At 45.8% G+C, this 26,829-nt stretch overlaps 1 protein-coding gene across 1 annotated transcript in view; it reads left to right on the top strand.

The window, feature by feature from the left end:
* LOC105278257 (receptor-type guanylate cyclase Gyc76C) overlaps nucleotides 1-26,829 on the top strand; it is a 70,184-nt gene that overhangs the window by 8,533 nt on the left and 34,822 nt on the right. Inside the window, exons 2-3 of the mRNA XM_011337222.3 lie at nucleotides 10,122-10,240; nucleotides 19,596-20,064. Of these exons, the coding sequence (XP_011335524.1) occupies nucleotides 19,639-20,064 (426 nt within the window). The 5' untranslated portion in view covers nucleotides 10,122-10,240; nucleotides 19,596-19,638. The remainder of the gene's footprint in view (nucleotides 1-10,121; nucleotides 10,241-19,595; nucleotides 20,065-26,829) is intronic.

The raw sequence follows: 26,829 nt of genomic DNA, 5'->3' as shown, positions 1-26,829 counted from the left end.
AAAATTTGGATCTTTGCATCATTATATTTTTTACTTTAATTGCGTAATTTCATAGAAGAATGATAGGAATTTATTTTCAATGTAGAAATGCATTTAGTGAGGAAAACAATGTGTTTTTATAATGTAGGTATTTGTATTATGCGCTTTTTACATTTGTTTTTTATAATCATATATTTATTCATATGCATATTATGTATTCATATGCGTTTAACATATTTATATTCGTCATCAGAATATTTTCCTGTTTTCAAAAGAGCACTGTTGATATACTGCGACAACTTTCTCAAACTTGTTTATCTGGACGTAAATATACATCTATAGTTCCATATGAATATTTAAAGAAATCGAAGATGACAAAAGATAAACGAATTATTTCATAAAACGTTGACAAAAAAGTGTCGCACATTATTTTATTATGATTAAAATGCCGATATTTGGTCGCACAGTGATTTCCACATATGAAACGCGCACGCGCGCAGTTGCATCCATCAGCATAAATATACGTGTATAAAACGAGTTTTTAGCAGATGTATTTCTTGGAGTTTTCCTTTCTACATGTTTAATGATTTATATATTTAATTATTTAATTATATTGGACGAGTATTCAACATACCTTAGAACGGTAAATATTCTCTTATCTGATTTACGTAATTACATAATTGCTCACCGTCCGTCGTGGGATCGGTGGTAAGACATGACGGAATATAAAACGCCGTAAGACACGGCCGTTTTTTCTCCGGCAGGTTTTTCCATCGTAGGCGTTGTGCATTTTCACCGGTCATTTATGGCCGCCGCCAATCGTTGTTGCATACGACACGTGGGTCACGAGCAGTTACACTTTGCGGATGTGAAAGGCATTTTCATGCGTAAGTCTTAAATTGCCGTCGTTGCACTTGAAATTTTGTCGGTGACAATTTTTCTCGTCTCTGTCATATTTCAAATAAATATTCATGCTTTCCTACAACGTTGGAAAATTTTTTAAAATACAATTTTAATAATGCAACTGTGACCACAATGGCTGTAACTGTCCGTCGATTGCTTCACGGAAAGAAATAATTTTGCTACCGTAGCTAATCATGATTTGCTAAAACTGTGTTTGCTGCCGTAGCTATAAATTTCGAAACCACAGCAAAATGGTTTGTTGTGGCACCTAATGAATGAGAAACCAAACCTAATACATAAAGAAAGTAGCAAAATATGCATAGCTGTAAGGATCATATTGTACAGCAACATAAAAATAGCTATCGGAACTAACCGATATGCCACAGATACAATATTATTTCGCTGCCGCATGCAAACGCGGCGCGAACAGCGCTGCGCATGCGCAGTGGTAAATAATTGAGTTAGTGATTCACTTGATCTAGCTATTGCTAATTAATGTAGCTATCTTGTATACACTTTTAGCTGCAGAACATATTTCGGGTTTAGCATCAGTTTAATCGTCACAGCAAAAGTATTAGCAACGACAGCAAAAATTGTGTCTTCCATATACAAGTAGTGTGCACGCTACAACTAATCGCTGCAACATATGTTGTGATAACTGCTAACTAAAATATGTACTGCAGCTAAGTCTTGCATATAAGGCAGCTAAACATTTTCAACTAATTAAAATAGGTGTCACAGCTAAGATGTTAGTTGTCCATATATTACGACTGAAATTTAGCTACCACACGCAGTTTTTAGTTACGGCAGCTACTTTTTTCTTTCCGTGTTCCGTGGGGAAGAATTGCCATTTTATTTACAAAAAAAGTTAAGATTTGAGATATCATTCCGCCGGAAAGTTTACGGCGCATCACCGATTCAGATTCGCTCAACGAGATGTTATCCTTCAGAAGGGAGCTCGCGACATACGATTCGTTCTCTTCATAATGCACCACGCTCGCTGCAATCCACTTGAGACGCGGGGATGAACGGATGTTCCGTTTCTTTGTCCGGATAAAAAGGGACGGCCTTGAGCGCCGATCGGCCAACAAGGAGGCCAGAAATACAAGGTGCGTACGCGAAGAAGACAACGAGGAGGTGGATGCGCGCAATGCACTACAATCCACAAAACATCGGCGAGCGAAATGCGATTTTATCGTACGAATCAAAAGACGAACATTGTTTTAATTCAATAGAGAAACTTGATAATTAAACAAAAATTGTTTTCTTTTTATAACCGAAATCTTAAAAATTCTGCTTTATCGCAAATTCTATTCGTGCACCTCCAGCGAATATTTACGTGAAAGGAACTAATTTTTGTGCTTTTGCGACGTCGCCCACGACGCGAAGTCGGTGACGAAAGCGAGAAACGAGAAAATCGAGGGATCGCCGGCGATCGCCTTGCTAGCCTGGAAATCCAGTTACTCCATCCAGCAGCAGCAACAGCAGCGGCGGCGGCAGGGGCCCCGAGACAATGCGCAGAGAGCGACCCGTGCAATGCCGCCTCGCGAGAGCTCTGTGTGTGTGTGTGTGTGTGTGTGTATATATATATATGTGTGTATGTGGTTGGGTGAGCGCGACGAAAATAACTCCGGCAGGAGAATATTACGGCACTTTGCAATGAGGAGAGACCGATGGAAAGAAGGCGCGAGCGAGAGAGAGAAAGAGAGAGGCGCGTCGTGGAAGGGAGAACGCGTGAGGAGATTCATGGAGAGGAACGTTGGAGGGAAAGAGAGGCAATGATCTCGCAGAGGGTCGGGTTCGCATATGTCGACTTGAGATATGTGCGAGTGTGCGTGCATAGATTTTTTTGTATTCCAGAATTTATATCGATGTTTTAAAGATACTTACATTACGATTATGAAAATGTAAGTATACGAGGTGTCAGTATGAAATATCAAAGCCTGATGATGTGCTTTATACCTTAACACAGCGGAAAAAGGAGGAATGGTTCTCAAATATTTCGTCGTTTTGTATAGCAATGAAGAAAGCAAACAAGATGCGTACAAAGTGAAAGCCGAGCGTATGCGTTACGTTACGTATTCGCTAATTAAAAAGAATTTAATTGGGCGACATTATGTAGTAGATGTAAAAGTGAAAAGAAGATGTGTCAGTTGCAAGCTGTATTACAGCATTACATTACAAAAATAAGGAAAGCCAATTCTGAAAACGATTAAAGGAGAAAACAATCAAAATGGTTATATAAAATCGGAGAAAAAGTAATAATCTCAATAGATAGTCTCTAATAAGCCGAGAAATTTATTTTAATCGGGAACGCACGCGCCGCATTCACCGCATATTTTCCATTTCCCTCCATTTCCATGTAGATATACAATACATTTAAATGTAAATATACATGTACAATATATTTAAACAACGTTAAAATAGACGCGTGTCCAGAAGAAAAGGAAAGAAGAAAAAGACCGAGGGATACATCTTCTGGCACTATAATACCGTAATGGAAGCGGGAAGGAGACAAAGATCGAGATTGAGAGAGAGAGAGAAAAAAGAAAGACAGTCGTATACACTGACTGACTGCACGAAACAGCACTCGAGGACTGATGATCGGCGGTCGTCTTCTCTCGGTCCGTGACGCGATTGACCGGTCGGCCAATGACTGGCTCCTCTTGGACGGACGGTGCGTGCCTCAGCCCCTCTCCGCGCAGTGCATCGTGCGACACGTACAGTGCGCTTCATTGACGGCCGCGGAACTGGTCCACCGTTGTTGATTCGTCGGTGCGTTCGGCATAAAATTCCGTTAGAACCAGTTTTCCTCGCGGGCGGAGGCGACGTAGATCGGCGGATCCCGAGGCAGTTTTTTCGCAGAAAATCGCTGGAAAACGCACGCCCAACGACACGCTCCTTTGACCGATCATGCGAGATCATCCGACCCGACCGCCGATCACGGCGGAAGGTGGGGAATTCCACGCGAGTTCCATCGCGAGATCCGGCAAGATTTGATGCGGGAATAATCGAAGGATGCTGATGCGAGGTGCATCGAGTATAGCTTTCACCGATGTATCTTGGACGCGCCGCGTTGACATTCATCTGCATCGCTGTTCTTTTGGCGGAGATCCATACGGAATCGATACGAATTGGAGATTCGATGCGCCATGAGAATATTTACGGAGATCATCGGCACTGGACAACATGGCAATTTCACTCGCAAATAATCCCCAGCCCGTACGAGATCGAGGTCGAGTCTTACGACGCCGCGTTGCGCCGTCGAGGATGTGAGGAGATTGTCGTTTGATAAGATGTTAGGAAATATCGGGAAATTGGAGGAGAAAGCGAGGAAGATGAAACGGAATGTTCTTACCCGCGGAATAAAATCTTAGATCTCGTGATTTGAATCCAGTAGCGCATGCTAGATACCCCCTTCGACTAACTTTCTCGGCAAATTTAAATTCGAAGCTTTAAATAGCTTTGAAGAGCTATCGCTCTTAGTGGTTTGAACTAGCAAGTGTAACAGAGACTGAAAGTGCACTTTTTCATTGAGAAAGAAAAGTGTAGAAAATATAGTTTGATTAGTTTATATTTGCATATAAAATACAACACAACATATTTAATCAGAAGAGAATGCTAATTTTGAAACATTATTTCGCTGTTAAATTCATGTGAAATTTAAATAATTTAAATAATCAATACAAGAGTTAAATCTGTTCTTTTACAAGATTTCTGATTTGATTAATCAGAAATGTGTTAATCCGTGCCGACAGGAACAAGCCGTAATGCACGCCATGACTCAAAGCGAGTCGCTTTTACGTAGTTCATCTTGTACGAGTTTACGTAAAGATGAAAATACATCCGCGCGGGGATGTGTAATTACGAAATCGGGGTTCGCTATCGCGAGAGCGTTTTGGCACGTACCTCGGTATCGTGGTACCGCTAACATCTGGCTCCGATATAATTCCGCGTCGCGGCCGGCGAGCTCCGCCGCCGCGCACACGCTTCGTCTTTCACGTACGTGGTCCGATTCGCACCACCACCGTGAAACCCCGTTGCTGCCAGCATGTCTGCCAGCGCAAACGAGCGGAATCCGAGCACTTGCGAAATCGGCCGAGCCAGGCTCGCCGGCCGAGACTCTCGGCGAGTAGCACGCTTGTTAGGCGAAGCAAGCGCGGCCAGCTCGCGCGTACACGCAGACACACACGCACGTATGCACGCATGACATACTCCCTCTCCCACAAAAAGCGTAAACGCCGATTACGCAATGACTTAATATAATAATGGACGTTGTCCCTGATGATAGAGATTCCGACGGATATAGAGTTTCTTATTGCTTCGGCGAAGCGGCCGCTCGGAGCGGCGCAATTGACGGTTCGGCGCGGATTGTCGTCGGCGATTCATGCTCTGCCATGGTCATGTCATCTCCCGGTCATCCCGCAGTGGCCTCCCGGTGTCACTGACGCGTGTCGTCGTGTCACTGGGCACTGATGAACCTCACCAGTCAACCTGGGAGCGATTGACCGTTTCCGGAAGCGGAGGTACGAGCGATATTCCTGATGGTCGTTGGGAGTGGTTCAGCGCTATCGCTGCAATTGCAGTTATCGGTCGTGTGTCTGATCCGGCGTCGATCATTCCGCGACAATTTGCATTCGGATACTCAAATTCCCGATGCCCGCGACTCGTTTTATCATGGTAATTATAGTTGGAAATTGAAAACGGAGGGCCGCACATTCGTGCGGACGATAAACGAGGTAAATAACGGTCGTTAACGAGCATAATGTTAACGTTTGACGAGTCGTCGAGTCCGGGAATTACAATTTGCAGTCGAGTGACTTGGAGAATGAACGAACGAGCGAGCGAGTTCCGTCAAAGTTCGTTGGCGTGCTTGCGCGCGAGCGCGCCGGCAAAACGCAAAAAGGCCTGCTCGATCCGGGAATTACGTTGCGCATCCAGATTGCACAAAGATATACTTACTCATCCTAATGGTAGCCTGTCGACACGGGCACGCCTCCGTCAAAGTCGTCGGTACCCAACAAAGAGACTCGCATGGAGGAAAAGATCGGCTGCGCGTTCGCCCTCTCCGGGCGCGCTCGTCGCGCGATATAACGAGCCGCGAACGAAGCGGAAAGAGTCCAATGATCACGGGAAGCGACGAAATGCGACGTTATCGCCCTAGTAACTGCGCGCGGGACAAGAAGAGCAAAAGAAATGGAGAAAAGAAGGGAGGAAATATCCCTCTGCGTCAATGCGCCGGCAAACGTGCCGGTCGCGGTTACTTTCGTGAATGCACTTTGTGCGTCTCCCCCTCGGGCGTTAAAATAAGCACGGGGGGTAAGAAACGCCGCAAAAACGAGCAGAGGGAGAGAAGATCGTGAAACGAAGTGGACACGGTGGCGAGAGGGGAGGGTGCGATGGCGGCGGCGGTGGCGGTGGCCGCGACGCGGTGGTGGAGGAGGGAAGAGATGAGGAAGAAGACGAGGTGGAGGAGGAGAAGAAAGAAGAACAAGAAGGAGAAAAAGAGTGGTTAACCGGCTGGCCGCAACAAACCCGAAGTAAACCAAACCTACCGGTCCTACCGCTCGCTACCACTACCACCTACCGAACTATTACACTATTACCTGTAACCAGTCTATATCTGGACTCCCCGGGTCGTCTTTCTCTCTTTCCCTTTCTTCTCTTCTCTGTCTCCCTTTCTCTCTGTCTCTCTCTTGTCCTCGGGACAACAGCTCTCGCTCTTCCTCTCCTTTTTGTCTGATGCACCGTATGCGCCAGAATAGTGGAATCCCCTTGCGTTCTCTGCAACCTTCGACTGACGTGGCCGTCGTCTCCCACGCGGCCAAGAAGCCGATTCCTCCACGCGAATCCTGTATTAATGGTCGTTCATGGGTTGCTGACGCGAGAAGCGCAAAATGCATCTCTGATTGCCTTGCGATCGTTTTTTCTTCGTTTTTTCTTTTTCGTGAGACGAGAATATTTCGCATTTTTCGATTCGTTTTACTCAGTCTCTTGTTGCGTGTTATTGTGTATCATCATCGTTGCATAACGACTGCACTGCATTTGTAATGTGCTCTTTCCTCGACACGCGAGGAAACCACTGCGTCGGTCAATGATTCACTGATGATGTTTATTCAAGATTATCGATGTAATTACGGAGAATCGTTAATCGGTTTTCACGGCTCGCGCGTCATTGCGGAGGACATCCTGTATCATCGGTATACACCGAGAATTGAAATCGTAGCAAGGTTTTTGCTATTATTAGCTATCGCTTCGCGATATGCGTGACAAATAAAATGCAATGTGTATAAAATCGTGTTAAAAGCGTTTTTTCATCAGGTTTCCTTTTTTTGCTGAGACTTTTTATTTAACACACGATACATACATACATACATATAACGAGGATCGGCTCCATACCACGAATATTTTTTTACCTTAGATATTCATATCTTTCTTGCAGTTTTAAAATTAATCGTGTCATCACTGCTGACGTAAATTCGAACGTTCGATCCGCGTATATTAAGGGGTAACGCCACTCTGGCGCCCGGAAAAACAGCCTAATTTTGACAATTTTTTATGGGAATATAATGAATGGAATACAAAATCCGTTTAAAGGCCTTTATTGTACATACTTTGAAGTGTATTTACAAATTTTTATTGAATTTTTTTTACAAAATGGTGGCGCCAGAGCTCAGCCTCTTCTCACAGATAGTGTTCCGCGGCCGGAAAGATTTCTCCTCCGATTTTTGACCTGGAACAAAAAACTAAACATTTTTGAGTCTTATATAAGGTTAGCTCGAGAAGTACGTACGGAAATTAAAAAATACCGTTTTTTGTAAAACTGACGCACGTTTGAACAAAAAGTTTTTTTTAGTAACAAAACTTTTTGTTCAAACGTGCGTCAGTTTTACAAAAAACGGTATTTTTTAATTTCCGTACGTACTTCTCGAGCTAACCTTATATAAGACTCAAAAATGTTTAGTTTTTTGTTTCAGGTCAAAAATCGGAGGAGAAATCTTTCCGGCTGCGGAACACTATCTGTGAGAAGAGGCTGAGCTCTGGCGCCGCCATTTTGTAAAAAAATTCAATAACAATTTGTAAATTCAACACTTCAAAGATGTACAATAAAGGCCTTTAAACGGATTTTGTATTCCATTCATTATATTCCCATAAAAAATTAGGCTGTTTTTCCGGGCGCCAGAGTGGCGTTACCCCTTAAGGATTATGCAAAACTTCGAATCTCATGGTGCCCGTCGTCACATTAACATTTATAATATTGTTTTGAGTCTTTTTTCCATAAAAGTGTTTTTATCTCGCTGCACTAAAATTGTTACCAGTTCGATTATACGATTGTTTTATACAATTACATGTTGAATGTGATCGAGTATTGCGACGAAGGATAAATCCAGGCATTACATGGACATTACTCACGGATATTTCGCTTGCCAGAAAAAGCACGCGTTATAATTGATCGCCTTGGATACTTCCCTCGGAACGCATGTTTTACGCCAATGCACGTCGCGTTATACAACGTGTACATCACGTTTTTGCGATGAGACACTCGTTTCTTCGATCTCATCGCATTTTTTTCTAGCAAGCCATTTCCTTTTTCCGCACTTTTTCATGAGATGCATTACAATCATGAAGTTTGAAACGAGTTGAGTTCGACTTGCTGGGAGTTGTTGGTTGCGAGCAGGTCTTAATTGAATCGAACGTTGCACTTCGCGCGTTGTCGTCATAGATCTGACTGTTACTTTAAATTCTTGCATCCGTAGTCATACGAGGTCATACGTTGCATTACGTTTATACATGTAATCCCCGATATCGTCCATAGATCATTTATCCCGGGACAGAATAAATCTATCCAGGTATCGTAAACCAATCTGAACAGCCGCTGTCACGTCAAGCTTCTTTTTTCTTCGAGCATGAATGCCATGACGGCAACAGCCCGTGACACATTGCTCGTTAATGCGAGTGCAATCATTTGAATACAGTGAGTGTGCGGAACGAACATGACAGTGTTTCTTGTCGGAAACTAAGATGATCTTTCTTCTACTGAAATCTCAATTTTTCTTGTCAATTCTAAATGTTAACATTAACGACCGTGTAACTGTACCTTACCTCGAGACTTTTTAAAGCAAAACGCACGAAATTAATGCAACATAAATCTATTGACGATTTTAAATGGTAAAATCTCTCTCTCTTTCTTGGTTGAAATTTGCTTCCAAGAGTTTAGACTTCATTTTTGGTTGGAGAAAGGAGCAGCTGAGCTGAAGAAAGAGCATCGCCATAGTACACGTGATACGACGTGCACTCGGTAGAATGTTTTGATATTCAAATTACGTATAACATAAATCGACCTTAAAATAGCCGGCATACCGACTTAATCCGGCTCGCTCGTGGTCCCGGCCGATTAGGAATCCGCGAGTGTCGCTTCAATTACGCGCGCGATTACATTTACGACGGCGACGACGGGGGAGTCGGTGCATGGCATGGTGATGACAGACGTGACACGCGCCACACAGGTGTGTTTAATCCGGCCGTTTAAATCGAGTCTACGAGATTGCACATCCGTTATTTTCACGACGCTCGGGTCTGCGGCCGCGCTGAGAGACCGCAGAATCCCTTCGTTCGCCGATTATCGATCATAACGGACTGCGATGATCGTCACGTTCGTATGGATGTTCGTATAGCAGCAATTTGCGGTATCGGTCGCAGGTTTTCCTCGGGATGGATTGGCTCTGCCAGTTGTAACCGAATCGATTCGGTTTTTCTGTAAAGTTTCTCGTCTGCGGACACGAATCAGTTGTCCGAAAATTAAAAATGTTCGAATTAGATCAAGTGTCGTGTATTCAGGATTGGAAAAGAAAAAAAATGTATATTTTGTATTAAAAAGACAATAAAAATTATTTCCTGTAATATATAATAATTAATATGATACTGAAATTCTCTTGATAAGAAAAGTGTTACGTCAGAGTATAGCTTTACGTAGTTTTAACAAACAATACACACAACGCAATTCATAAATGCAGATTCGAAGGTAAAGAATACACGAGACGAAGTTTGTCGTCTCGTTAGCATACTTGGCACCGAATGACGTAGAGAAAAACGTAAATATTCCCGTATTGCCATTTTTTATCAACGTATTCTTGTTGTCAGGTTGACTTTTTGTATGCCTTGTCCGCCGTTATACGTGACGAAGTTCCTCTGTGATTAGCTATACGGATGAGCTGATACAGTTATTGTTTGTCTTTCAGGTGGTTGTTAGACGTCCAGGCTGAAACCGCAAAGGGCACGAATTTGCAGCAGCATGCTCGCAACCTAACGCTAAAACTTCGCCAATCTTCTTCCTGAGTCGATCTGCAATGTTGTTTAGGTGAATAGACATCTCATTGACTACTACATTACAATTATGCTTTTCGATTTAATAAACTTGTTATAAATATTACCTTACTATTTGTATGAAATTAAATGTAAGAACTGCGTGACGCATGAAATTATTATTGGAAACATCAGAACATTATCGTATCGTTCATCTTCGCTATGCAAGTTTTTCCGCTCGTGATTGTGGTAAACAGAAACGCGTGTCGTATCAGTCTACACGTGGAACTTCGACGAGGTTTTTGCAAATCATGTTTATTAACAACCGCCGATACAAAACTGCAACAATTATGCATTCTCAAACGGCGCTCAAGTGCGAAGGCATTGCATAGATATCCCGTGCAGTAGCTTGAACTTGATCAGTGATCAAGATCGCAAATTTTCGATTGAACCTGAAACCCGCTCTCAACCAATTAAAATCAACATAAAACGATAATTAGATATGTTTTCCTGTCAGTTCTGCACAAACTCAAAAACACGCAAGCGATCGTGCAGCGCTTGGATCATCTTATCAACAAATTAAAGCAAGGGATTGTCATTCGCCGATTCAGTCAGTCAGTTTGATACAGCGAAAGTAGTCATGGAGCAAGGAATAGATCATTTCGTTGCTCAAATTTCGCCCCGAATGCCTCTGCAAAATGTCGAGAATGTTGTGCGTCATCGGTCGGCGTGGCCGCAGTTAATGCGGCCGCGCGATTTAATACCGTCGCAAGAAACGACGCTTCGCAGCAGATATTATAAATACGTGTTATCGTGCATACAGGCATACTATTTTAATGCGTTATCGCCGCGTCCACGTCCGCCATGGAACCGCAAACGCGCCGTTCACTCAGCTCTTGCGCTCGCGATTTCTGCGCGTCTCCTCGGCGAACTGGATGCAACTGGTCGCCTCGTGTCTTGCTCTCTTGCTCTCTCGGGAACGATTGCCATAAATTCGCGCCTCCTCGTGCGAGATGCGTGCGACGAACGCCGCGTTACTGTTCGCTAATTTACGTTTCGCGCGTTGCGTAAAATTTCGCGCGGTGCGAATTCCGACGCGGATGAATATTTGATGCGGGAAAAATGCCGAGCTGTCGCAATAAATTTCGAGCATGGCGCTATTGCGCGCACGCGAGGCATACATTTTCAAATAGCGCACACGCGGGACTGGTTCGTTGGCGCGATACGTCGCCGTCTTTACGTTTAGAATTCCACTTTATTTATAGAAAGTTTATTAGCCGCACTGATCATTATTCCGCCGTCTATGAATATATATGCGCGGATATATCGTAACTCTAATAAGCAGCGTTGCTTCTGTTAAATAGATCTGCAATTCGATTTTAATCTATGGAAATATCTCTTTTTCGTGGAGGACGCGATTATCTCCTCATTAATTCTCAATTGGTATCGACTTCTGTATACGTGTACGAAGCGAATCTCTTCCTTTTCCGTCAGTTGATTCGAAGAACAGGATCGGAAGACTGATTATCCTGATTTGGAATGCTGTATGCAAAGTTTCCGCTGCATCGAGTAAACATTTTCTCACGCCTGGCGATAATGCATGTGCTTTCGTGACGTTATTTAAGTACGAATTGCGCCCGTGGCGCAGTAAACTAAAACGTCATACGCGCGAAACGAGGAAAAAATATCGCTACTTTTGCCGCACGTAACAAAAGACACGCACTTACGAATACTGAACGAGCAACCAAGAGAAAGAGAGAGCGAGGAGGAAGAGAGAGAAAGAGAAAGACAAGTGTAGCGCTCTCGGACACGCGTGCAGTTCGGCGCAACTGCGCATAATGCGTTCTCGTGTTTTCACGTGATAATTGCGGCGGACGTATGTTACTTTGTGCGGCTGCACGCCGAAGGGCCCCGAGGGCGATAAGACGAATTACAGAGATTGTACGTAACGAAAACACACGATATCTATTCGTGTCGCTCGCGTTTCCCGCTCGTGCAACGTTCGCATAAAGCAGATGAAATACTTTTGCCAAAACACCAAGAAAAAAAATTCTAAAGATCTCTTTCGAGGAAGAGTTGTCACGTAATTAATTTACATAACGTGTTACAAGCTCTGCTGAATAAAATACTTTCGAATTTACAACGAATTGTTGTAATAAATAGAATTGAGAAATATTAACTGCGCGCGTATACAAGATGTCTCACGTTAATCGATTTGCGCAAATGTCATCAGTTATATAAATCAATTAACATAAATTAAGAATTTCTATGTGTACATTCGAGTCTCTGTCTAGTCAAACACCATCGCTTTTCCTTTTTCCTAGTATCATTGCTTATTGTTAGTATTTTGCACAGTATTTTGATACCAAACGTAGAATCCTCTCCGCTAATTAAACGATCAGATCAGTCGTTTATCGGTTATTCATTACGAGCTTGAAATAGCGTCCGAAATCGCCGCGCGATTTTACTCGCAATTTTTCTCACTCGCGCGTGGCGAGTTTGCGTGGCAGCGAGCTCCCATCCTCACACAATCGCACATCTCGGAGTCGCTTTCTTTTTGCCAATTCGTCACGGCTCGCACCGGGTGTTTATTTGACAATTTCGTTGGGCAGTCGTGTTCAAACTTAATCACCGTTAATACATCCCGAAACTTTATTTTGCCAGTTTTATTGGCTACTCGCAGTAACGGATCCCATAATGGCCGGGTAAACGTCGTTACCGCACTACGCAGTGAATAATTCCCGGTTGTTGGATCTGGAGAAGAGTTATGACTGGAACACACACACATATATACATGCACACACATGCGGACACGCGCGCGCGACTTGGAGTTCCGCCAGCTTCGCGGCGGAAACCGAGAGCGTTCGCGTGCATCGCGAACTATTCGCGAGCGGATCGTATGCACAAAACCAATTACGTTATGAGCGAGATTAAGAAAACATCCGCGATCTGCGGCCGCTGTCTGCACGGCTGGCGAGCCGCCAACCGTTTTCCCGAGAACGCAAATTCTAGGTCGTAATTTGATTTGCCAAGTCGTCCCACCATACGTATGTGTGCATGCGCGCCCGCGCGCGTGTGTTGATAAAAACAACCGTGGAGCTGGTGAATTTACTGTCCGATGTGTTTAATCACCGCGGCACAGGTGTCTATAATGAAATTCAACGTGATCGAGAGCGATGCGCGCGCGCGAGTACGTTCACGTTTGTTTTATCCCGCGGCGGCTGATTTGCATAGTTTTCATGAGCAACAATCGACGAGAAATATCTCGTTATCCGGTTATACTTCACTATAATTTATTCACGGCGATCTACGTGGGAAATGTTGAGCGCTGTTTTGTGATGCCCGAATAAAATGTTCAAATTGGTTCCCAAATTGCTCCGAGACATCTCTCGTAAATGCAATACTCGTTTTATTTTATTAAATACGCCCACGAGAAAGTTTGACGATAACTATGACCGAGAATTGGCTCTCGCAATTATGTTGACGAGTGCACATCGACTCGTTGATACATCGAGAGATAATTTATCACACGGATTTGCCTGTTCGCGACTCTCGCAGAGCTGCTAATTCGGATTGAGATGTACCGATGTGCTCGAGTGTGCGTACATGCAACTCGGAGAGCAGCTGTTATTAAGTGGCGGGGTAAATTAATACGGAACGCGGAGTCGTTAATTAACGCGCCGTGTATATATAGACGCCGGATACTCGCTACGGCGAGCTATATTAATATTAATATTGCTTTAAAGCGCTGATTAAGCCGAGCTGTGTGAATAAACGTCGCGACCAAGTCGCGCGAGCATCTTGGCTGGTATTTGCATACGGTGGCGCGATTTGTATCGATTTGTTTGCACGCGTACACGCCCTTAGGGCGGTTTAAATGCGAGTTTCGTCGCGTACGTCGCTAATGTGCGCACGCACGTGTAATTTCACGATCATCGGATTTCAACGGGAGCGAGGCGCGCGGAAAACTAATTGTCAGATCGTATCGGGCCGGCTGACGCGGCCAGAAATGAACGGCCGATTAAGTGAAAAGAAACTGAGACGCGTCGCGATGAAAGACCGGGACTAGTATTAAATGTAAATTTTATTGACACGTAAAAGGAAAGAAGTAACGTGACGACAGGCCGCGCGAAGGGATAACGGAACAAAGTAGATATTATTCACGTCGTGCGGCTCGCGGAGGGCACATCATAAGTTAGCGATCGGTGGGCCATTGAATTATTCAGCAACTTTTTTCTCTTCTCCAGTCTTTTTCAACATTCCCGTGAGCGAGCGCCCAAGTGTAGAATTACACCGGCGAACGGAAATTCCTCCGTTCGTCTCTTCGAAATCGTCGAGCTGCCATTTCGCGCGCGAAAAATTGCGCGCGCGATGGAAATGAGCTTCCCGCGTAATACCACCGTGCGATACCAAGTCGAAACATTTTAGATGCGAAATAGCTCCTCTCCACGTTCCATGAAGGCCTGTTTAACCGTTTTTGTGTAATCCAGATAATGATCAGATGTAAGTAAAAATTCTGTCACGGCGCGCGTGGATCAAATGCGAATGCAATTTTTTCTGAATTTTCTTTTCCGTTTTATAATTGTAAATTATTATTGTCTCAAGTGTGTTCTAATTTTCATCCAGAGATCATCGACGAGTGGTTGCGATCCTCGGAAAATGATGCGGGTGAGGCACGTGGTATACACCAGGGTGTCATATGGTGTACTAGCCACACCCGTGTACATTTACGATAGTAACGTGAGAGATATTATATCGGCACGAGACATAGCGATGCAAAGAACCCGGCCACGATAATAACAAAGCTCACGTGCGCGCATCTCGCGCTCCTCGCGCGTCGTTCTACGATTACTCGCTTGTAACGCAATCCGCGCGAATGAGTGAGTGAGTGAGTCGCGTGTGGCACATGTTCGCACATATCGCATGTACAAAACAAATGGTTACAAGTATTCTGAATGTATTTAGAGGTCGCACGCACTTTGTGCGGTTCCGCTGATCTCCGCGGAAAAAAGCGCGAGAAACGCGAAATCCGCGAACGATCGTGACAGGATCGAGAAAGTAAAGGTTCAAGATACATTTTTTATTTACATTGACAAGGTGATGAAGCAATTTTATGTAAATTTTCTTTATTCTGTCTTTCTTAATTTCCGGTGCAATGTATTTTATTTAAAGTCTACAGTACGATATAATCGACTCGCTCGCGTCTACGTTCAGAGTATCGCTTATCATCGTAATAAAAAAGTGGATTTCCTCACGAGTGGCAAATTCGTCAGCAAATTGCGGCAGGCAATTTTGGGCGCACGAGCACTCATACGTTTGTGACTTGTTTAACTTACGCACAATAGGCATAATCTTACCTCATCATTCGGAAATTATTTTGCCGCGACGGAGGACAAAGGTAACGACATCGACGAATAACATGTACATGCAAACAACGCTATTCTTAGCTTTTTATCGGGCCTTATTTGCCTTACGTATCGCAGTTACGTCTTTTGCAAACGTTTGTTTAACTTGCCGTCGTTATTAATAGTGAAGTTTTTCGACGGCGACTCGGTTTGTTCGCCATTAAACTCTCGCGATACAAGAGATACGGCATTCTCCGTTCTTGAGACACTTTTTTCTCCTGTTTTCTTGCGGTGACCGGCGGTGACGTGTGAAGCAAGTGTCATTTGTTGAGTGAAACAATATTTATGCAGTATTTTGGCGCTTTCTTGTATTCGGATATACATATACAAATTGCAAAACAGCCGAGAGAGAGAGAGAGAGGGGTTTCGAGTTTCGACGAGTCTAAAAATATCTAAAACAAATATCTAAAAACCGCGACCGACACCTTGCGCCACGCTCGCAATAATAAATGACGGCGATAAGGATTTTCGACGGCGGGACATTGAGAGATATCTCGTCAAGGCTCCAATCTTATAAATTACGTGCGACAAGCGGAAGCACGAACGAGCGCAGCCTTCGCTCGTCGTTCTGTGCGCCTTCTGTACGAAGACCACTAACGGATCGACTACTCCGCGGCTATTTTTAGCTGCGCAATAACGCGTGTCCCGTATTAGTTGGCGACATTATCGCGATAAAACCAGTATTATATATGGGTCCGCCTACGCGACCATTTGATGCAATTCTTTCAAGGCATACACGGTCCCAGCGCTCGCAAACATAGGTGTGACGGCGACGTTTACACGCCGTGTCCTTTCGATTACGTGCGTTAATCGCATCGCGCTTAAATCGCCCTTTTGTGGATCGAGATCGTTCCCTGCTCGCCATGTAAGTGCTAGGAAGGTCCGTTACAGCATATTGCCTCGGCAAATAGTCCATCCGTCGCGGGAGTTTGTCGCCAATATCTGTCACATTTGCTTAAAAAGACAGAAACGGCGCGCTCGCAATCGCGCTTACCGCTCGTACCGTGGCGCGTGTGCGCGAAAGGTAAACCCGCGATCGAGGTCGTTTCCTCTTGCTTTATAGGGGAAAAAATTCAGAAAGCCGGTCGTTTCGTCGGCTAGAATCGCCATTCGCCAGTTCAGCCTGTTCGTCAATTCGTCGGAGTATTTATCGGTTGCAAATTAATTCGCACAGGAATCGAATTTGTCGCTGAAAATAATTGCATTCGAATATTAAATTCCTCTCGTTTGATTAGAATTATTCTCGTCTTCCGCGCGATCTCATGAAAATTTCATACAACTCGCGAGTATCAGCTGCGTTAATCACTATCAATTCTCTGCATGCGACAAAAATGCGGTAAAATTAAGGACACAGTGATGAAATTGCATTGGCAGTTTAGGAGAATTCTAGATTGTTTTCGGACAGCTCTTGTTGTTGCCCGTCCGACGAGACGACGCGAGATTTTCTTCGTAACACGTGTCACGAGGCGTTCTCAGCATGGTAAATCAGACGCTAATCGTCCTAATCACATTAACCAACAATATATTAGGCAAATAACTGAACGTTAACACGTTTTATCCGCAAGGATTGTCCACGGCACGTCGTCATCGCGTATTTTCCTACGTCGTTTTGTCGCTTTGTTTCATGTAAGAACAATTTTGCTGCCTCTCTGTTTGCGCCCTCTTGCAATTGACGATCCAGAATTGTCCGAATAATTATCAGAAATGAACTGCAGTCGGATGAAACCAATTAATTAAGCAACGCAGATGAGATCTTCACCTGATAACTTTCGCACGCTTTTCGCGCAGGAAAATTCCGCTACAAAAAGAGCCCCGTAAATGTCCCGTAGGAGAGGCTGCATGCGCCGCTCGAGCGAAAGATGCGCGCCCACTTATACGTCATCCGAACGACATACGAGTGCTGGGACGTGCGTGCAGCCCACCGGTACGCGCTTATGATGGACGAGCGATGACGTAACGGCCGATCACGTCGAGGGGTTAAGTATGGAGTGGCTCGGCGTGGCTCGCCGTGGCGTGGCATGGCGTGGCGCGTCGACGGGACACGTCCCTTTAGCGTCCCCTTTGTCAACCCGGCGACAGGCGTCAAATAAATCCGGGCTTCGTGACTCTCTCTTTCTCTCTTTTTCGCTTTCTCTTGCGTTCGTAATAATTAAAGCCCTCCGTGTTGTATGTGGAAGTGCCTGGCGACTGGCGAGTCGAAAGGCGCTTCCTCCCTTGGTGAATGACACCATGCGTCATGACAGGCGGACATCTTTATTGTTGCCGGAGTCTTACGGGTTAGCCCGACTCACCTGAAGAGTTGCGTAATCGCAACAGGTGTCTCTCTCTCTCTCTCTTCGTCTGTTTTCTTTCTCCGTGTCCGTCTCTCCTTTTCTCCTTCTTTCCTCTCTCTAGTTCTCTCTTTCTCCGGTTTCTCTCCATCTCTCGCTCTTAACTCCGCTTGCTCCACACTCTTGCAGCCGTATACGTTTCGCGGTAATTTAACGCGCAATCGTGTCTGGCGACGTCGAGTCTTGCGCCCGGTTTCTTGATGATTCTCGCCGTGACGATGCTGATCGCCCGCAGTTAATTGCATATTCGTGTAGATGTTTCCTTATCGGTTATGATATCACGAGAAACGCCGGGATTCATAGATAACTCCCCTTGTATTTTTCCTCTCGAAATTCCTCTTGGCGAAACTGGGTCACGCCATGGATGGAATTCTTGCCATGAATAACTCGCGTCAGACTTAAATGTTTGCCTACCTGATAACAACGGTACACAGAGAGCGTCTTGAGTTAACATATAAATCTATTTTTCGTGGTAGTTTACGTTACTGCGCGATGATGCGTCGCAGTTAGTCGCCGATCGTTGACTCTGCACGTTGACAATCCAAGTACACAAGGCGTAACCGTGCAAGAATCATTTTTGCTAGGGGCATCGGAGAATCAAGACTCATTTTATGCGCATATATCTTTTTTTAATAAATTATAAATTATATATTTTTATACATTATAGGTCTTCTCAATTTTTCTTAACGCACAAGAAAAATGTTAATTTGTCAACGATACGACACAAACTCTGACCGTTAATCAACCGAGTGCACAAAGATGTTCCTTGTCAACGGAGCACAATTGTCATTAACTTGCCAGACGAGCGAGCTCCGCTGATGAAGAAAATAAATTCGATTGATTTACGAGACGGTGGAAGGGAAGTTGCGGTCGTTTTCGCGCGCGTGATCGCGGTATTCACGATCATTTATTCGCGACGTGTTCACGCCGTCGTGCGCGTACGATGATGTCAATGACGCAAAATTCTCGCGGGACTCGCGACATCCGGTTTACGCGATATAAATTTACTTTATGGAGGATCGTTCTCCGGTTGTGTCTCTCGACGCGGGCTTTGACCACTTGCAAAACGTACGTGATGAATCCACGTGAAAATGCACGACAATGCGATCAATGCGATGAGCAAATCGGCGGGACGCAGCTTCACGCGCGCGATGATATTATTTTAAAGGTATCGGCTATTATTAGCTAAGCGCAGATGGCACGTACGATGATTCACGCGAACAAACGTGGCCTCGCGATAAATGGATCCGACCAGGAAGATGCGTTATTGTCACGAGTGCGACTTCAGCGGCCGCGATCACTCTTGCGATTGTACGATAATTGTTAAACGCTCGTTACATGACCCGCGCCTTCGGTGTGAGATTGACGCGATTACGTGCAACGGTAAACTCTAAAATACAGATAACATCTCTGAATGATGAACCAATGACCCAAGCGCGTCAAGAAATGTTTCTATACTTAGAGGCAACAACTCAACAAAAGTTCACTTTATCCTTTCCTTTAATCTGTTCTTTTCACGTTATTCGCAAATACGGTGTCATTTGGCATTTTCTCGTAACGAGAATTATCTTTTCATATTATCCATCTTATATCATCTTACTTTATTTTATTGTATTATATTTATTATATTATTCTACGGTATATAGATAATGACGATTTTACATTATTTTTCAAGGTGAGCGGGAGGGAGGCGCTGCTGACCGGTGGCGGCGGCGGCCATGCGCCCCGGCCCGCCAGTACAGCCGAGCCGCCGCAGGCCTCCCCGTCGCCAGCATCCGCACCAGCAGCAGCTCCATCGGAAGCGCGACCAACAGCAGCAGCATCATCGGCTGCACCTGTTGCGGCCGCACGCCAACGGCAACGGCAACAGTCCGCGCGCCCTCCTGGTGCTGCTGCTACTGGCCAGCAGCTCCTTGGTCCTGGGCTTGGCCGAGCCGCCGGGGTCACCAGGTCCGGCGGTCCAGTACCAGCAAACACTCGTCTCGCACAAGGATCAACCGAGGTCGGCTAGCATCACCGGCACGGCGATCAAAGTGTGGCAGCCGCGCAACTTGACCATCGGCTACCTGACTGCTATCAAAGGCGGCCTCAAGGATCGTCAGGGTCTTGCCATCTCCGGCGCCCTGACCATGGCCCTCGATGAGGTGAGACGTAGTTTCCGTCCAATGTCGTCTAATGATGTAATTTAATGCAGGCCACGTGTTTACTTGTTAGAAAGTTTAAAAACTTGTTATCGTGATAAGTAGATTTACAATTCAGAGTATTCGCATAAGCGATGCACGCTATCTGAAGGAACGAGAGAGGCCCGTCGTCCTTCCTCTGCGTTCTCGCTAGTAGAGCACACTTTATTCTTCTGATAACGCGTGAAGCACGTGCGACTCAGTTATTGTTACCGAGGAGAATGACGTTATTACGCCGATTGTGCAAAATGGGCCGCACTTTGTACGGTTCGTTCAAACGTTCTATTGGTACATCGGGCGCCGTAATCAGTAGCCGCTTTTCAGGATAGAAGAAACCGTCCGCTGCCGCACGAGTCGTTCGCTCGTTCGTTCGTGGCGATGCGCGTTTGCATGGAAACGACCAATCATCGCGGTGCCATAAAGGATATGTGTATACCTGCGCGTACTCGGCCGCGTTGCTCGGAGCTTCGCAGAAGATTACAGCATTACCGTGTCCATCGTACGGCCGGTAACGGCTGCTCATTGACGCTATTAGTTTTACGGGGTGCGTTCGACGGCCGGTGTAATCGTCCGGATCCACTTAGAATTGGGCGGAGTCGTCAGGGTTAACCGCGACATCAAAGGCGATGCCTGGAGGAAGAGCTCCGGCCACTCCCTCAAAATTTCATTTTCCTTTGGCGCGATCTCGATTCCGTAACCTCGTTCCTTTTGCCGACGCCGCCATCCCGCTTCCTGCCCGCGTTACACGCCACTGCGAAATTATAACGTGCACGTCGTGGATGGAAACTACTTATCTCGTCGATGCGGAACGTAACTCTTTCCATTAAGCGTGTTTCAAGGCGGATTACAACGTCATACGCCGATCATGCGAATGGTAATAGCATACACATACACATTCGCGTGCGCGCACACACGTTCATCTCATGCTCTACCGCTCTATTTGCCATTAACCACCGACGCTTCAACCGGTCAAGACCGCCACGTGGAAACGCGATTGACGAGACATGTCCGAAATTATAAGTTCCGACGAATCTTTTAAGAGAAGACGTCGGGATGGAATCTTATTGTATCAAGAAAACACCGTAAAGAGAATCAGATCGAAAATTGCAAGCGGTGCCATTTTGTGCGCCTTGATTTATATTCGTCTATCAATTTTGCATAATTTCGACATTGTCTCCTGGAGAGGTAACGAGCTTCTTAAATTAATTAGAAATTAATAAACATTGATTGTAATCACTGTAGTCTGCAAAAGTTCTAAACTTACAAAGTATACAAGGCGTAATCCTCTTTTTTTAATGATTTACAATTAAGGCAGCATGATTTGATGAACGTATAACGAACGTGGGAATTTATGATAAGAAAATGCACGTAGCGAGCAGGATTATTTTCGCTCTCAGAGCGCATCATGAAAAAGTTAATCGCGAGGAGTATCTGCGTGTACTCTTCTTGCACATACGTCCTCTTCACAGGCGGGTCTTCTAATTCCCGCGCCGCAGAGGGTCCAGGCGATGATCGGACTTCTCGGGGCCCGACTTCGTGGAGCTTCTTCGATTACCCAAGCAAGCAACGACAACAACGACCGCGATACTTGGCGTTTCTTTTTCCCTCCGATCCTGCCGCTCGCTCGCTCGCCCGCTCCCAGGGAAGGGAGAGGAGAGCCCCGCTCCAGAAGCCTCGATAATTCATTCGGTGGATCCCCCTTGCCCTCTTCCCTGCCGTTCGCGCATCCACGGGGGACCGTGAGACCGTTTTCGCCCGGGCGTGCTGCACGCCGGATAAAGAGGAAGTAAAAAGAGAAAGGTACGCGGCTCCCGCTCGCCACCATCGCCGTCGCCGCCACCGCTGGCGCGAGGGCAGAAGTGACCCAGGATGATGCTCCTCTCCGGGATATGGCCGAACGAACGAACGGATGGACGAACGAGCGAGCGAGCGAGCGAGCGCCGGTCCCCGGGGCGGGGGAGAAACGCCGATGCTTCTGCGAGGATTTAAAAATACAAAACCGGCGTTATATTCGCCGGTCCGCCCACGCGTGCCGGCGCTCTCTCGCGAACCGTGAGAAGAATTCGCTCGCGGGTTCGGGAACGTGTACCCACCTTCTTCTCCCCCTCGGCTCTCTCGTTCTCTTCGCCAGTGCTGTAGTCCGTGGGTTCTCCTCCCTCCTCCCCCTCACTCGCCGGTCATCCCTTCCTTGTCCTTCCACCGTTCTTTTTCTGCCCGAACCTGCTCGCACCGTTGCAACCTGCGACCGCGTGTGAAGGATCGCGAGGACTCGCAGGCGAGAAGGGGGATAAGTGAGAGAGGAGGTGGAGGACGGGGAACCCGTGCGAATCGTCGAAACGAACGAGTCGATCCTATCGCAATACGCGCGGGTATCCGGGTGTACGTGAAAATAAGACGGCGTTACGTCGGAGATTAATTGCCGCGTCGATGGTAATGGAGGGGTGTAAGATCGAAAGCGTCGATCAATATTGATAGGGACCCCTCCCGAGGGCGCGGAGGGATTCCGGCTGATAGATCCCCTGGTCAAACGTATCTCTTCTCGATTTCTTATCGCATCGAGCGGAGTCGGACGTTTATTTGCTCTCTGCACCTTTTATTCCAATAGTGCCACGATCGCTTCAACGCTTTCGCGAGCTGAAAAAGACAGAATTAAAAACGCGATGGGAGGCGAAGACTCGCATAAACTGATTGAAATTGATCTCATGCAAAGCGTGCAAAGTTGAAAAAATCGGAAGAAACTTTAGGAGATATGTTTCTTGAAGTGTTTTGTTGGACGAAGGAGTGCAAACCTGGCGAAATGTGATTAATAGTTAGAATTACAACGGTATATGCTTGATCTCTATGCAAGAACGGCCGGCGATCTTATTACGGATCTGATTCACTTTACCGAGAGTTGCTGAACCGCTCAACATTACGATCTCACACATCTCATAAACATCTTTCCATACCATAATTTATTTTGACGATTAAGCAATCCCTCCGGTGTAAATTTAATCCTTTGAGAGGAAACGACTCTTGGCTAAACAAGCACGCGTTATTTCTGCTTCACCGCGTTTCGTGCGTAATGGACAGCACTTTGCGCTGACTTCACAAATTAATTGGCAGTTTAATACACGATACATGGCATATTTTATATCTTAAAACAGTATTTCTTTTTGTATGAAGCATATTTTGTTGCCAACATTTCTTACAACTCTCTCTCAACGTTCAAGATAAAAAGACGATTCATTATACAATAACTGAAACATTAATGCCACAGGAAAAGCTTGATCGTTACAAATCATAAAGTACCTTTTTGCAAATTACAATTACAAGATAAATTATAGAAATCATCGAATTATCGTAATTGGCATTTACACAGTCATATGAACAGCGTGAATGCTCTTATTTACCTTTATTAGCACTTTAAGGATTATAATTTGTTGAGCAATCGCTGAACAGAGTCACACACCTGCGTACCGCAGAGCGATCGTAATCTGAAAAACTGGGCAATGACGAACGAAAGTACGAGTTACGGCGCACGATGGAGAACGCGCGCATATAATTCAACGCGGTCTACTTGAACGTCGGCGGTATATCCGCTTCCTTTTAAGGAAAGGGCCAAGCGAAGGGAAAAAAATGAAGGCTAACTGGTGCGACCGTGGTCCTGCGCGCACCACGATGAAAGTTCTCTTTCAGCAGTTCGATGCACCGTGCGCGCGCGCAAGTGCGGGCGCAGTTGCAACGATAAACGCATAATGACTCGCCACGATGCATGCCCGCGCATTCAGCGAGTCGAAAGGTGCAGGAAACGAGCCGAGCTTTGCGGCCGTTTATTTATATCCTCCGATATGCCACGCAAGAGTAAGCATCGCGATCGCAATGTCGGCCTCTGTTCGCAGCTAGAATAAAGCTTGATTCACAAGCGGTCCGCGCGCCTCGCCAACGCGCGATGCGATCGTCTCGATTAACAAGCAAACCTCGCCGCTGCGTTCCTACATTCCTACACGTCAATAAGGTTTATTTTAGCGACTGGACGTTATCGGTTATCAACCCGTTAATGACGCAAATCGTTGCGCCACGAAACTGACGATACTTGAAGTCTGATTAGTTTGTTTCTTTTCTGGATCGCAATGCGTTACGATAAATGGACTCGGTGTCGTACCCTCGATGTCGCGTTAATGAATATTACACGAGGATTTTCTGCAACTTTGAGAATCACATTATTAACTTGTAAAAATAATTTTTATATTTTGTGTGTAATAAAATGTTTTTTTTTATATCGCATCGTTTACGTCGAATAATGTTTCAATTATGATTAAAAAATTTTAAATAAAAACTTATTAGGAATTCCATGACGCATGTGTGAAACGCGTTTAATACTTGATTCGCTCACCGCGGTCGTAAGCGCAGATGCAGGTGCAGCGGCACCACCTTGCTCGCTCGCGCGCTCGCGGGCATGTGAAAAAAATCGTGGAATTCGCGCTCTCGCGTACGCACTCCCACGACGTAAACTAGTTCCATTCGGTTCGGTATATTTGTAAATAGATCAAACGTTAATTAACGATTTTGCATAATACGTAATGCGTTCGCAAAAGCGAGAAAGACAGAATCTTCATCGTCGTAACATGGGCGCGGCGCACTTGGCTCTTTAAGCGCGCAGATCGCATTCATACATCCATTCGCGCGATGGGCAATGATACACACGCTGCGACTCATCAACTCTCGCGCGCGCAGTCTCTATTAATAAATAATACGGCGCGCCGGCAACCCCGCTACTGTTGATCCCGGCTCCTGCTTGCTAAAGGAAGTTCTTTTTAACGAATGGTGGATTAAGGAGGAACGCCGGGCGACTTTCACTGCGCCCGGACACGGAATAAAATTTTTCGCCCCGCCGCGCCGATTAAACGGCGACGGTGCGCGAAAAGAAAAGAACTGGAAGCGTCCGAGCGGCACTATCCTGCGCAATTTTCACGTTCGGACGTTTTCCGCGCGACGTTGTGCGCCGACGCACGTTCGCTCGGCGCGAAACGCGAATCTGGACGCGCGAGTGCGACCAGCGACGAGCGCGTCAGACTGCGCCGCAGTCGCGCAGTGGCAGGTGCAAAATCAGGAATGTGCGGCATCCAACGGGAGGGATAATGATTTTTTATAGCGTTCCTTCGAAACCGCTTTAACGGTGCCTCCGCGACGTGAAGCGAGGCCTGTGCAAATTCGTGCGCTCACGCGATCCGCGCCGTCGAGGCGTCCTGGTGGTGCGTCGATGTAACGTAGCCAGCGAATAGGGTGTAAGTGTACGCAGACGGAACGTTAAACGAACTTTCCTCGGCAACGAAATTTCCGTCGCGCGATGTTCAGTAGGTATCTCTTGCGTGCCTTTACTTTTTCAAGCCGTTCCGTCGTTTGGCGGCTTTAATTGCACGTAATCTAATTGATTACGTTGCAGCTTTAGCGATTCCAGAAACACTTTAATTTTCGTGCGGATAACTAAGATGAAGTCATTAGACACCTCTCCCTTCTCCGTCGTGTCCATTATTCATCCGCTTTCCGCGTTAAGAAATTTCCGCAAAGCGTTCGTGCGCTTTGGAACGTGTAAATTTATCTTACAAGATAATTACACGATATCACGAACCTTCCTACTGGTAACATCTCGCTTTGGATGTAGCGGTAATAAATGATACATGGAAAAACCATAAATGTGTATAATAGTGTGTAATTTTATGGTACACGTTACGGAATGCCTAGTTTCGATTCATGGCGCTGTTGTAATCATTGCATGTGCGCAGTTCCATCGTGTAAGTTAAGTTATCGTGTAAGTTATCCCGTCTCATCGGAGCTAATTCGCCGATAGACAGAATATTAAATGGCCGGCTTGATACACAAAGAAAGTGTAATTTGTGAACCAGTGCCTCGTAATTTCTCAACAAATTTTAAGTAATTCTCGTAACTCTCGTAAATTCAGTTTCAACGCATTTGAAACGCAAATTAACGCTGAATTAAATAGGGTCTCCAAATATTTCACAATAACGATCGATACCTCGAGGTACTCTGACGTCATACATTCACAGTACACATTTGAACTGTGCCACGAGTGCAAAAACTTGATACAACTTGGATATCGGCACGTTTCGTGCCGCGGAAAAATCGAGTCGAATACTTTCTTCGCGAGACCGCAAACCGAACTCGGCGGAGTTCCGTTAACGTTAATCGGTATAACTTTCATACGCCGTCATGTGTATCGCTGACCGTCCGCGCACACGTGTGGCACAGTTCGAATATATTTATTCTGCTGGCTAGAGTCGTGCGGCTCTCGGGATAGAGCGGGATCCAGCACGACGACGGTGCAACTGCACAATGCAACTGCGCGGGTCGCAAAAGGATTTATTGCACGTGCGCGCGAACTTTTGAACGGTACCGCCGACGCGCGCGGGTTATAATTTCAGCTCTTATTGCCAGGCATGTAAATTGACGCGAGTCGGCGGGGCGACTCTACTCAGAAAAGTATTGTTTGCTGGAATTCAGATTTGCATAATGACCGAGCGAGTGATGTAGACGCGGCGAGCCGGATATACCGGGTGAGCCGTAGGAATGCGCATCGGGAAATGAAACGGGACACTGCATGGTAAGTTTGCCGAGTCGGCCGTTACTTACGCGGTAAGCACCACGCGTGTCGTTGCACGCGCGTGTGCATCACGGACGATTCTTTTTCGCATTTATTGTAATGCCGACCGATAAGCTTGTGCCATAGCG

This window comes from Ooceraea biroi, chromosome 10 (assembly GCF_003672135.1).
Source record: "Ooceraea biroi isolate clonal line C1 chromosome 10, Obir_v5.4, whole genome shotgun sequence".
Taxonomy (NCBI): domain Eukaryota; kingdom Metazoa; phylum Arthropoda; class Insecta; order Hymenoptera; family Formicidae; genus Ooceraea; species Ooceraea biroi.
Note: the sequence above shows the minus strand (reverse complement) of the source record. Positions and strands in the feature narration are given on the sequence as shown.